The 12,237-nt window shown below is 46.3% G+C and overlaps 1 protein-coding gene across 4 annotated transcripts; it reads right to left on the bottom strand.

Annotated features, from left to right (window-relative positions):
* Positions 1 to 7,890: 7,890 nt before the first annotated feature.
* Positions 7,891 to 11,031, bottom strand: LOC127214153 (probable bifunctional dTTP/UTP pyrophosphatase/methyltransferase protein). Of its 4 annotated transcripts, none has more exons than XM_051174542.1 (8): positions 10,630 to 11,031; positions 9,594 to 9,815; positions 9,369 to 9,500; positions 9,240 to 9,284; positions 9,090 to 9,154; positions 8,725 to 8,949; positions 8,381 to 8,588; positions 7,891 to 8,260 (listed from the first exon to the last, which is right to left on the bottom strand). In XM_051174542.1, exons 2-7 carry the CDS (start codon positions 9,702 to 9,704, stop codon positions 8,408 to 8,410), a joined length of 759 nt encoding a protein of 252 aa, XP_051030499.1. In that variant the 5' UTR covers positions 9,705 to 9,815; positions 10,630 to 11,031; the 3' UTR covers positions 7,891 to 8,260; positions 8,381 to 8,407. The 4 variants fall into 4 exon arrangements, with proteins under 4 accessions (XP_051030499.1, XP_051030498.1, XP_051030497.1 ...); XM_051174541.1 differs by having other exon boundaries at positions 8,389 to 8,588; XM_051174540.1 differs by lacking the exon at positions 7,891 to 8,260 and having other exon boundaries at positions 8,270 to 8,588.
* Between the last annotated feature and the right edge of the window lie 1,206 nt (positions 11,032 to 12,237).

Raw genomic sequence — 12,237 nt, 5'->3', positions numbered from 1 at the left:
GGGGGTCTGTATAAAACAATAAATAAAAAACAGGAAAACAATACAAAAAAAATCACTGATACAAAAGTTGGTTTTTCGAGAAAATTAACAACGTAGAGAAACCTGTATCCAAACTAACCAAAAAGAATAAAGAGAACATTAAAAGTAACAAAATCAGAAACAAAAAGTAGTACATAACAAAAGACACTGAGGAAATGCAGACAATTTTAAGGTCATATTTTGAAAACCTATACTCCACAAGATTTGAAAATTCAAAGGATATGGACAAATTTCTGGATAATTATTACTTACCAGAATTAAATCAAGAATAGACAAGCAACTTAAATTGACCTATAACAACTAACAAAGTAGGAGAAATAATGAAAAGACTTCCAACATAAAAATCCCAGAGCCAGATATCTTCTTCAGTGAAGAATTCTACCAAAAATTTATGGAAGAGCTATATTAATATTCCTGAAATTGTTCCACACAATAGAAAAGAAGGTTCATTACCAAACTCTTTTTATGAGGCTACAATCACCTTGATACCCATTCACACAAAGACATAAATAAGAGAGAAAATTACAGAACAATATCCCTCATGCACATTGATGCAAAAATACTCAAGAAAATATGGGAAAACTGAATCCAAGAATATGTCAGAGAAATCATCTACCATGATCAAGTAGGCTTCATCTCTGGCTTGCAGGGATTGTTTCACATATGAAAATATATCAAATATACCACTATACAAACAAACTGAAAATGAAAAGTCACATGATCATCTCCCTAGATGCAGAAAAGCCTTTTGACAAAATTCAACATACTTTCATGTTAAAGGTCTTGGGGAGATAAGGATAACAGGATTTTATGTAAACATAATAAAAGCAATATATAGTAAACCCATAGCAAATATCAAGCTGAATGTAGAGAAGCTTAAGGTGATTCCTCTAAAATCAGGAAAAAGACTAGGCTGCCCTATCTCTCCATATCTCTTCATTATTGTAATTGAAGGGCTAGCTAAAGAAATAAGAAAAGAAAAGGAGTTCAAGGGGATGCAAATTGGTAAGGAAGAACTCAAACTTTCTCTATTTTCAGATGATATGATAGTTTACATAAGCAACCAAAAAATTCTACCAGTATTCTTCTTCAGCTGAAAAATACATTCAGTAAAGTATGAGGATACAAGATTAAATAAAAAAAAATCTGTAGCCATTACATATTCAGTCAACAAAGGGGTTGTTAAAGAAATCAGAGAAACATCACCCTTCACAATAGCCACAAACAACATAAAGTATCTTGGGGTAACACTTACCAAAGAAGTGAAAGACCTATATAATAAGAATTTTTGTCTTTAAAGAAAATACCAGAAAATGTAAAGATGTCCCAATCTCATGGATAGGTAGAAAAAACATAGAAAAATGGCAAACTTACCAACAGCAATCTACATATTCAATGCAATCTCCATTAAAATCCCAGCTCAATCTTTCACTGACCTTGAAAGGATAATAATCTACTTTATATTGAAAACCAAAAGAACCAGAATAGCCAAAACAACCTGTATAATAAAGGAATTTCATGAGAGATCATTATCCCTGACTTTAAGATCTACTACAGAGCTATAGTCCTGAAAACAGCCTGGTATTAGCACAAAAATAGACAAGTACCTCAATGAAATCAAATAGAAAATCCTGATATTAACCCACACACATACTAACAAAACAGCTAAAAGTATACAATGGGATGAGGAAAGCATCTTCAAAAAATGCTGAGTAAGGTTTTCTGCCTGCCGCTGGTCTTGTCCTGCAGCTGCGCCAGCACCAATTAATATACAGAGACTCTGTATTTGATTTAATGCTGTTGGCCAGGTATTAGTTTCTTATCAACTAGCTCTGTCTTAAGTATTAGCCCATTTCTGTTGATCTATGTATTTTCACGTGGTCTCTTATTACCGGGGAAGAGGGTGGATATCTCGTCACCCCAGTACCTACATCTTGCTTCCTCCTTCCTCCTTCCTCTTTCCTCCTTATCTCCTAGTCCCACCTATCTAGCTTTCCTATTGTCCAACAGTGCTTTATTCATTAACCAGTATGAGAAACATATTTTCAGAATGACATCTCCCATCAAAATGGTGCTGGTACAACTGGATGATGAACCAAACTGCAGCCCACAAACTGGGATTTTCACCAATCCTATATCCAACAAGGGGATGATCTCCAAAATATACAAAGAACTCAAGAAACTAGTCAACAAACACCAAATAACTCTATTAAAATGAGCTACGGAATAGATAAATCTCCATAGAGGAAATAAAAAATGATTTAAGACACTTAAGAAAGTATTCAACATCTTTATCTGTCAAGGAAATGCCAACTAAAACAACTTTGAGATACCATCTTACTCCTGTCAGAATTGCTAAAATTAGAAACAGCAATGCCAACTTATGCTTGAGAGGATGTGCAGAAATGGGTACATTCTTCCACTTCAGGTGGAACTGAAAACTTGTACAGCCATTTTGGAGACTAGCATGGCAGTTTCTCAGGATAATGGGAATCAGTCTACCACGAGACCCAGTCATCTCCCGCTTAAGTACATACCCAAATGATCCCAATCCATGCAACCAAGACTTGTGCACACATATGTTCATAGAAATATTATTTATAATAGCAAGAACCTGGAAACAACTTACATGCCCCTCAACTGAAGTATAAATAAAGAAGATTTGCCACATTTACAAAATGGAATACTACTCTGTGGGGGTGAGCAGAAACAATGGAATCTTGAAACTCACAAACAAGTGGATGGAACTTGAAGAAACCATTCTGAAAGAGGTATCCCAATCACAGAAAGAGAAACATGGTATGTATTCACTCATATGTGGATTTTAGACATATTGCAAAGGCTCACCAGCCTACAAATCAAACTGCCAGAGAAACTAGGATAGAAGGAGGATTCTAACAGTTTTACATAAGGATACTCGCAGAAGCAAGAAGGGACAAGGTCCTCAGAGCATATGGGTGGGTATTGGCAGGTAGTGAGTGGAGAGGGAACTAGCACAAGGAAAATGGGAGGAGAGGAAAGATTGTGGGTCTAGGAACATTTGGTCAGGGGAGGAATAGACTTGAGAACAGAAGGGAAGAGAAGAGAGGAGAAGAGAGGAGATAAGAGGAGAGAAAAGAAAGAAAGAGACTATAAAAGAGGGAGCCATTATAGGTTAGAAGAGGAAATATAACCTAGACAAATGTACAGAGCCCTACAAGAATGAGCCCAACTAACAATTTGAGCAACAGTGTAAGGCTACCATAAATTCCCTTCACTGGCAATGAGATCAATGACTAACTTATCCACCATCATGGAGCCCTCATCTAGTAGCTGATGGAAACAGAAGCATACATGCACAACTAAACACTGAGCCGAACTGGAATCCAGATGCAGAGAGGGAGGACAAGATCACACTGCACAAACACATATATACAACTGACCTTAACAAGAAGGAGCTAATGGGCTCCAGACTTATAGTTGGGAATCCAACATGGGACTGACACAGACCCCTGAACATGGGTCTCAGCTAAAAGGCCTGTGGAGTCTAACGGTTTTCAGAGAGTGGGACTAGGAAGTATCCCTGTTGCAAAAAGGACATTGGGGGAAAATCCCCATGGAGGGATACTCCATTAACTTTGAGACAGGAGAGACATTTTAGTGTCTACTTAAAATGACTTGAAGGATTTAGATGAGCCCTCCTGGAAGGCGTCCCCCTACGTGTATAGTGTTGGTTGGATGGGAGGAGAGAGTGGCTGGGGGCCCGGGAAGTTGGGAGGGGAAGAAGGAGGGTTGGAGTAAGTTGGAGGGAACTGGTTTGATAAGTATAATAAAAAATTTTACAAATTAAAAACATTAAAAAGATACCAATGTAATTTTCAAAAAACAAAGTTAACATACTTTAATAATTTATAATTTTTACCTCTATTGACTTTGAAATATCACACCTCCACAGAGAGAACATCATTTCCAGCACAAGTTCTAATAGGTCTTAATAATAAAAACTCACAGTAATCTAACAGGGAGAGGAAGGTGAAAACTGAAGGATCACAGATCAGAGCATCTGGCTACTAGAGTTGGTATCTCTACCTATTCTCAGACAAGCGATGTGTTCCTGTCCTCACACTGCCTCCTCAGATTGACTGCTATCGCTTTGATCCCTCAGACTAACTTCTCAATCAAAATCATCTCACTGCATGCTCTTCTGTCTCCTCTACCTTATCTTCCTCTCTCTGTCCACCCATGTCACTCCTATCTCCAAATCCCTGCTGCTGGGATTAAAGGCCTGATTCCCATGTCCTGGGACCACCTTAGTGTGAGCTGTTTTTCTTTTAGACAGATTTAGGATGTGTCTAACTAGTGACATAGTGTGTGTGTGTGTAACTACTGATTTAATGTGTGTGGATAACTAGTGACCTAGTGTTGGTAGCTAACTAGTGACTTAGGTGTGTATTTGACTAAATGCATAGAAATACATAGGTGAATGGCTAACTACTATCTCAGTGTGTGTGTGGCTGACTATTTTCTTGGTGTTTGCGGCTAGCTAGTAAATTAGATTTGTGGCTGACTAGTGACTTAGTATGGGTGGGTAAGTAGTGATATATTGTGTGTAACTAACTAGAGACATAGAGACTGTGGCTAACTAGTAACCTAGCTTTGTGGCTAACTAGTGACTTAGGCAATGTGGTTAATTACTGCTTAGGCATGTAGCTAAATAGTAACTTAGGTGTATGATTAACTACTGTCTTAGTGTGTGTGGCTAAGTACTGCTTTATTTGTGTGATGGACTTGTGGCTTAGTTTTTGTGGCTAACTAGTGACAAAGGTGTGGGGATGACTATTGATTTAGGTGTTTGTCTAACTAGTGACTTCATATGTGTGTCTAAAAAGTGAGTTAAGTATGTGGCTAACAAGTGGCATGGTGTGTGTGGGTACTAGTGAGCTAGTATGTGTGGCTAACTAGTTGGGTTAGTTTGTGGCTAACTAGTGGCTTACACTTAACTACATGTGTAGCTAAATAGTGACTCCGCTTAGTAATCTGATTGTTAGGAACTAGCAGCCATTTGACCCCCCCACACCCTGATGATGGGCGGGACCCTCATGGCCATATCATTGTTACATCAGCTTTACCTGATGGCTCAAGGTTTACCTGGCTGCCAGAGGACTCAGTTACACATGTGCAAGCCTCCCCTTTTAAAGCAAGTGCCCCACACCCCCCTCTTTCTCTCCTGCTTTCAGTTGGCCACCAGCTACCCCCTCTTTCTCTCCCTTCTCTCAACAATCTCCACGTGGGCCCTGAGTCTCGCATTTGTGTTTCTTAGGCATTAGCTGCACAGCAAAAGAACAACATTGGTGCCGAAACCCAGGCAGACTCTACGTGAGGGTCACTGACAGCTGTCTGCTGGTGGGCGGCCAGCCAGAAACACTCAGGATCTTGTTTCAGATACCAGCGTTCCACCACCACCACCCCCCCCCCGTTCACTGGAAATACCACCCCACACAGGCTTCAATTAGGTAAGGTACCCTTTTACATTTTAACCCAATTCCTTAAGGTCAGGTACATTCCATGGGTGGAAGACATACAGCCCAGTTATGGGATCTTTCAAATTACTGCCAGGGAACAAATAGGTGGAAGGCGTTTTTCTGGGGGGCCGGGGCCGTTTTTTTTTTATGTTGTTTTTTTTTTGTATGCTCTGTTCCCTAAACAATTTCTTTCCCTAAACTTGTTTCGGTTCTCTTCCCGGCACGCTCAAATTCTCCTGCCTGCCCCAGCTGCAACCTGTCTCAGCATGGTGGGCTGGGCTGAGGCAGCATCTGCTCAAGACAAAATTATATCTCAAAACTTTACAATTTCTTTCAGCTGTTGGGAATATGTTTATGGCAGCCACCATCTTGACCATGTGGCCTAGCTTTACCCACCATGGTTCTTCTTTCTGCTACATCAGCCATCTAGGCAGAAAGAGTCTAGCCAGCTTCTGCCGCCAACAGAACCTGTAAGTCATTTACCGTTTGCCTTTTATTCTTTGTCTGTAATATCTTTTTTCTCTGACTATGTTATACATAGCTTCACACTCTTGTCCTTCTCAATTTACCCAGTCCTGAATAATATATCTGTACATTCGATTTCAACTTAACTTTATGTAAATGTAAGCTAACTTCATACAACTTAAATTCACTGTTCTAATTCTCAAATATTTCTAAATTATTATGTGCCTTTAAATGGTGGAATTTCAGGACTGAAAAACAGGATGCGGCACCACAGGAAGCTGGGAAATGGAGTCCTGGAGCCTCAGAGACCAGAAGAAGTTTAGGAACTAAAAAGATCGAAACAAGCCCAGCACATGCTGGGAACTGTAGTTAGGGGCCTTGAAGTCCAGAAGAGAATGTCAAGGGGAGAAAAGAAAGAAGCAGCCACACAGCATGCTGGGAAGTGCAGTTCTGGACCCCAAAGTTTTTAACCGGAAGTCCATTCATAGAAAAGCGGACACAAATCATGCTGGGAAATATAGTCCTTGGCTTCCAAAGATGAAAATAAGAAGTCCCTGGGCAGGGAAGCAGGAAGTGGCCACAGAGAATGCTGGGAAATGGAGTCCTGGGCCTCCAAAAACTACAAACTGGAAGTTTCATTGCTGAAAAACAGAAAGCCACCGCAGAGCATGTTGGGAACTACAGTCCCTGGCCGGTACAGATGAAAACCGGAAATCCCTGGGCATAAAGACAGGAATCGACCGCACAGGATGCTAGGAAATGCAGTCCTGGACATGAACATCCAAACCCAGAAGTCTCTGGGCAGCGAAGCAGTAAGCGGCCGCATAGGATGCTGGGAAATGCAGTCCCAGCCACAGCAGTTACAAAAGTTCCTGATGGCCTTGGCTCAAGTCAGCCTTGGCTGCGATCTGCGAGCAGAAGTCATGCCCCACCCTTGATGATTGACCTGAGTCTCTACTGCCAGGTTTCCCTTGCCAGGAAATCCAGCCCTCGGCTTGCAGCCTGCCCCTCTACCTTTATAAAGATAGCTGACATGTCCCCGCCCAGTCAGCCTGTAGATCACACCCTCAGCAGACCTCATCGCCCAGAGGCAGGAAGTGGGGTCTGTAGTGATTGACAGCTGGAGGGGCAGGGTATGGGGTGACTGACATTACAAGGGCCTGGAGGGGTGAGCTTTGTGATGTCACAGGGGCCACACTCATCATCCTCAGGGTTTTTATTCTCATAACCTGCTTACCATGGCCACCATACCCTGGGTCCTAGCATTGCTGCTTGGTAACCAAAGAGTTTGGTAGGAGACTCCTGCCATGCCCAGCTGGGCGTGGAGATGGTGAGGGTAGGGAAGGAGGGCACTTCCTGCTCACAGTCACAATTTCCTGTGATGTCACTGCCTGGACCAAGTCCTGTCTGCACCATAGGTAATACCCAGACCCCGGCCCTGCCCTCGGGGACCCTAGGAGAGAAAGTGGGGAAGGGCCTGGTGTGGTTGAGGGCAGGGCCTGGAGAGGGTCACTGATTGTGACCTTGGACACTGTGACCTCGGGGTAGGGGACAGGTGAGCTAGGGTAGTGCTGAAGGGGTGGGGCCTGATGCTGAGCAGCAAAAACCTGCCACTCATTTAAATATGCAAATGAGGCTACTAAACTGTTATGTAAAGGATGCACTAGTAATTTTGATTATGCAAATAAGCACAGTGCCTGAAAATCTGGAAGTCTGATTGGGGCTTCACATTTGAGTATGTAAATGAGCAAACCCCAGTTTCGGAAATACACTTTAATATGCAAATTTGTGCTGCTTTGCATGCTTTTGCTATGCAAATGAATGCAAGTATTCCCATCTGTTTGGGACTTTGACCTGCAAATACATGCAGGTTAGGTCATTTGGAGGTGTGGCCATGCAAATTAACCCCAGCAGTTTCTGTACTTGATGTCTTCTGAGTCTCCAGGCAGCTCTTGAATATGCAAATCAGAGTGCGGGCAGGGGGTGGGGCCTCCCCTGACCCTGCTCCTGATGTCAAATGTCCATCACAGGCATCTGATGGTGAAGCTGCTCATGCAGGACCCAGTGGGGGCAAGGGCAGGGCCCATGAAGATGGTGAGGGCGGGGCATCAGGGGCATCAGGAGGGGCAGGGCCACAGGGGCGGGTTTGGGTGTACTCCCCTCGGTGGGCCTGTCCCCTAACCCTGCCTCCACACACCTCACCCCATGTCCTGTGTCCTAGCACTGGGAAGTGATGCACTTGAGGGAACCTTGCTCTGTCAAACACAATGCACCAAGGGCATCATGGGAAATGGGTCACTGCTTCACAAACTCACCAGAAGACCCGCCCCTTCAGTCACTCTCTCACCAGAATTCCCGCCCAGACAGTCACTCACATACTCACTCTCCATCTACAATCCTCATTATTGGGGTGTGGCCGGACGCTGGCTGACAGGGACTTGTGGTCCCACATCCGGGAAGATGGCAGCCAGCTCACGAATGCAGCGGTTGAGTGGAAACCCCACGGCATTGAAGAAATCTCCTTCCACGCGCTCTGCTAGGGCACCACCTCGCGCCTGAAGCCCGTAGGCGCCAGCCTTGTCCCTGGGTGCAAGGCAGGGACGAAGTCACACCAGGTGCCATGCTCAGCCACACCCACGCCCGCCGGGGACAGCTCTTCCTTTTCAGGCCTCACTTCCAGGTTTCCTGGCCCCACCCACCCCACCCCGCACCCACTCACAGAGGCTCCCCGCTCTCCACGTATTCGCACAGCAGTGGCTCCGATAGCCGCGAGAATGTCACACGGGTCTCTTCGTGGAACAGTGACAATTCCACTTCTGCTTCTGGGTCCCCTTCCGCCTCTGGGGCCTCTGGGCATGTGGAACTCGGCTCCTGAAGCTGCCTCCGCCACAGTGGCCTCAAGATGGCCACACCGGTGATGACACTGTGCTGCTGGCCACTCAGCCTGGGCGGGGCCAGGGAAGGCGGGACAGGGCGTGGTTGGCAAGGGGCAGGGCTGGGGTGGGCAGAGGCTGGAGCTCCATGCAGAGGCCCCGCCCACTCTGCCCTGGGTGGGTCTGCCCCGCCCCTTCAGGCCCCGCCCACCTGCGCAGCATCCTGTAGGCATCATCCTTGTCCTTTGGCTTCTCCAGGATGACGCCATCCACGGCCTGCAGTGGGCGGAGCCAGACGCCAAGGGGCCGGGTCAGTGAAGGGCAGGGCAGGCAGGGCCGGAAGGAGCAGGGCCTCACTCACCACAATGGTGTCAGCTCCAATAATGACATCAGGAGGGTGCAGGTCCTGCAGAGCAGAGGGCGGGGTGAGGCTTGTGGGCGGGGCCTCGAAAGGAAGGGGTGTGGCCAGAAGGGATGGGGCCATCCTCACCCTGCGCAGCCGCGACGCCACCTCCAGAGCCTTCAGCTTTGCTGTCTCCCGGGCATATTCGGGCGGAGCCGGAAATCTCGCCTTCTCCAGGGACTCCTGGAAGTGGGAGGGTATGACCTCGAACTGCAGTCCCTGGGGGGGGGGGTGTGCTGTCAGTCACAGCAGGCCCCACCCCTGGAAGTCACAGCTGACAATCCCAGAGCAGGCCCTGCCCCTGGAAGTCACCATGGAGGACAGGATGTCCCGCCTCCTGGGGGAGCTGCTCGCCAGGACCACCCTCTTCCCCTGCAGCAGCCTGGTGAGTGGAACCAGCTCCATGGTGAAAGGATCGCACATTTCCGGTCTGGGGGGTTCACTTCCGTTCTGGGAGGGACCAGAAATTGTCCACTTCCGTCTTGAGACAACCAATTCCGGTTCCTCTGAGATGATGGGACTTATTTCCTGCCCCTGGGTGTGCAAAAAAGACGGCGGGGTTCAAGATGACCATGGGCTACAGTGTAGGTAAAAGGAAACAGGAAATCCTGCCTACTGCCTGTCTATGTCAGAGCCTTAGCCTCAGGGACCGCAAGTCCCACCTCCAGCACACACAGGAAGTGATTCAATGAATGAATGATTGTACAATGAATTAATGAGTTAATGACTGAATGGATGAGTAAATGAATGAATGTATGAATGAATGAATGAGCTAATGAATGAATGACTGAAATGACTGAATTACTTCATGAATGACTGACCTTTGACTGAATGAGTGAATGAATGACTGAATGAACTAATTAATGACTGAATCAATGAATGAATGACTGCATGAATGAATGATTGAATGAATGACTGAATGAATGAGTGCATGACTGAGTAAATGAATTAATGACTAAATAAATGAATGAATGACTAAATGAATGAGTGATTGAATGAATGAGTGGCTGAGTTAATGACTGAATGAATGAGTGAATGACAGGTGTTTGATTGACAGCTGTGTGCCCTACAGGCCACGCCTGTAACTCCTCTGACATCACGGCTCCCGTGACACCGCCCATCCCCTGTGAACCTCTCTAAGTCATTAATTCCTGGTCAATGCTCCCATGCAGAAGTCCCGCCCCGATTTACCATGTTGCCGGAAGTCCCACCCCGGTTTCCCCGGAAACAGGAACCCTGCTGCCAACCGTGGCATAAACAGGAAACAGCGAAAACCAGAGGGGTGCACGGACCTAGGGTTGCGATCTCTGTTTCTGCCCTGTTCGCCGCACCTGGAAGTCCCACCTACCGCCTCGATGAGTGACAGGGAATATGCTCTGTGCTGCCTCTTTTGCGGTCAGAATCAGCCGTTTCTGACCTGTTCACTTGGACCTGTTAGTCCCGTCCCTTAAGGCGTTTCCTATCGGGCCCGCAATGTCCGATGCGATCAATTCCCTTCCTGGGCCGAAAGCGGATCCGATTTAATAGCCGCCCGGTGGGCAGGGAATCGCATGTTGCACCATCCGTAAGCGGAAGTAATGTGCCAGAAGTGGAACTCAGGCCGCAGGGCACTCCGTCCTGTTTACTTCACGGGTGGAACTAAAGTTGTGCATCTCTTCGTTGCAACCTTTCCTGGGGACCATTTTGTGTGAAGCTCAAGTCAGTGACTGGAAGCCTGACGTCCTTGGTTCACAAGCGGAAATCGTGTGTCAGTTTGGCCGGGTGGAACTAGAAGCGTGTTATCCATGTGTGTCTTCCGGGGACACTGACAGCCACGAACCGGAAGCTTTAGTTCGTGACCGGAAGGCGGAAGTCCTGAGATCGCAGCCGCTTGTGAGCGGTGCAGGGGACAGTCCCGGAACCGTGTGTTTGAGAAGGAGTTCCTGGGGACAGAGTTGTGAGAGGTGCTCAATGTCTGTAACTCTGTCTGTTCCAGTCACTCTAGGAGGTCTCTCCCCTGGCAGAGCCTCAGTAATGACGGATAAACATCAGGCAGGCGGGCACTCTGGTTGCTCCAGCGGGATAGATGGGTCCAGTATTTTCAAAGCAGGTCCAAGAAATTTTCCGGAGGTGGAGGTGTTTTTTTTTGACCCGCTCTCTGTCCCAGTGCTCAACCAGACCAGTGGAGCAGTGGGCGCAGTAGGACACAGGGTGGGGAAAGTGCGGGTTCTGGGTGGGGTGCTTTGTAGATCAGATTACTAGAACTTTACTCTCTAGAGATAAGATACAGGGCGTGAAAGACAAAAAAGTAAAGTTAGAGAAACGCCCCACTTTAAATGAAGGACATACTAACCTGGAAAGTTAACCCCTAGCAATATCTGTTCCTTGGAATCTGCTAACTTCCCCTCACACGGACCTGAGAAAACAAGATTCCAAGAATTTACACTGCCCCTCCTTTCTTGTGAGTCAGCAGGTGGTGAATGGGGTCCTTAAGAAGCAAAGAGATAACTGCACCTCCGGTTTGCCCAGACAAGATTAATTAGCACACCCTGAGACCCTAAGGTCTGTTGACCCTAATAGGGAGACCAGCCTCAAAGGGTCATGTACTCAATGGACAGAGGGTCCCACCCCCTCCCTAAGCTTGGGGGTTTTGCCTTTAAAAACACCTGTGCCCGGTGGAGGGGGAGATGGCTTCTCACTAGTCTGCATGATGGAGGGGCCCCTTTGCACAAATGTTTCCTGTTCATTAAAGCCTCTTGCATGTTGCAGCAACTGGACTGGACATTGAGTTCTTGGGGATACTGACGGAAACTGGGAGACTCCTCATTCTGAGGGTCTTACAAAGCTTGAATTCTTGAATAATGCAGATTGTTTAAAACTGCTCACTGAGTAAGATGTGCTGGCTAGCAGTAGTGGTCATACACAAAAATCTTCCTAGCTCCATTCCTCTCTAAATTTTCAACTTTCCATGAAGAAT

Source organism: Phodopus roborovskii, unplaced genomic scaffold, assembly GCF_943737965.1.
Source record: "Phodopus roborovskii unplaced genomic scaffold, PHOROB, whole genome shotgun sequence".
Classification (NCBI taxonomy): Eukaryota; Metazoa; Chordata; class Mammalia; order Rodentia; family Cricetidae; genus Phodopus; species Phodopus roborovskii.
The sequence above is the reverse complement of the archived record's forward strand: the minus strand, read 5'-3'. Positions and strand labels throughout refer to the sequence as shown.

Coding starts and splice junctions, on each gene's coding strand:
- LOC127214153 (XM_051174542.1), bottom strand. CDS start 9,704: ATGTGCGATCCTTTCACCATGGAGCTGGTTCCACTCACCAGGCTGCTG. Junction 9,285..9,368: donor TGGCGTCGCGGCTGCGCAGG/GTGAGGATGGCC, acceptor TCTGCTCTGCAG/GACCTGCACCCTCCTGATGT. Junction 8,950..9,089: donor GCCTACAGGATGCTGCGCAG/GTGGGCGGGGCC, acceptor GGCCCCGCCCAG/GCTGAGTGGCCAGCAGCACA.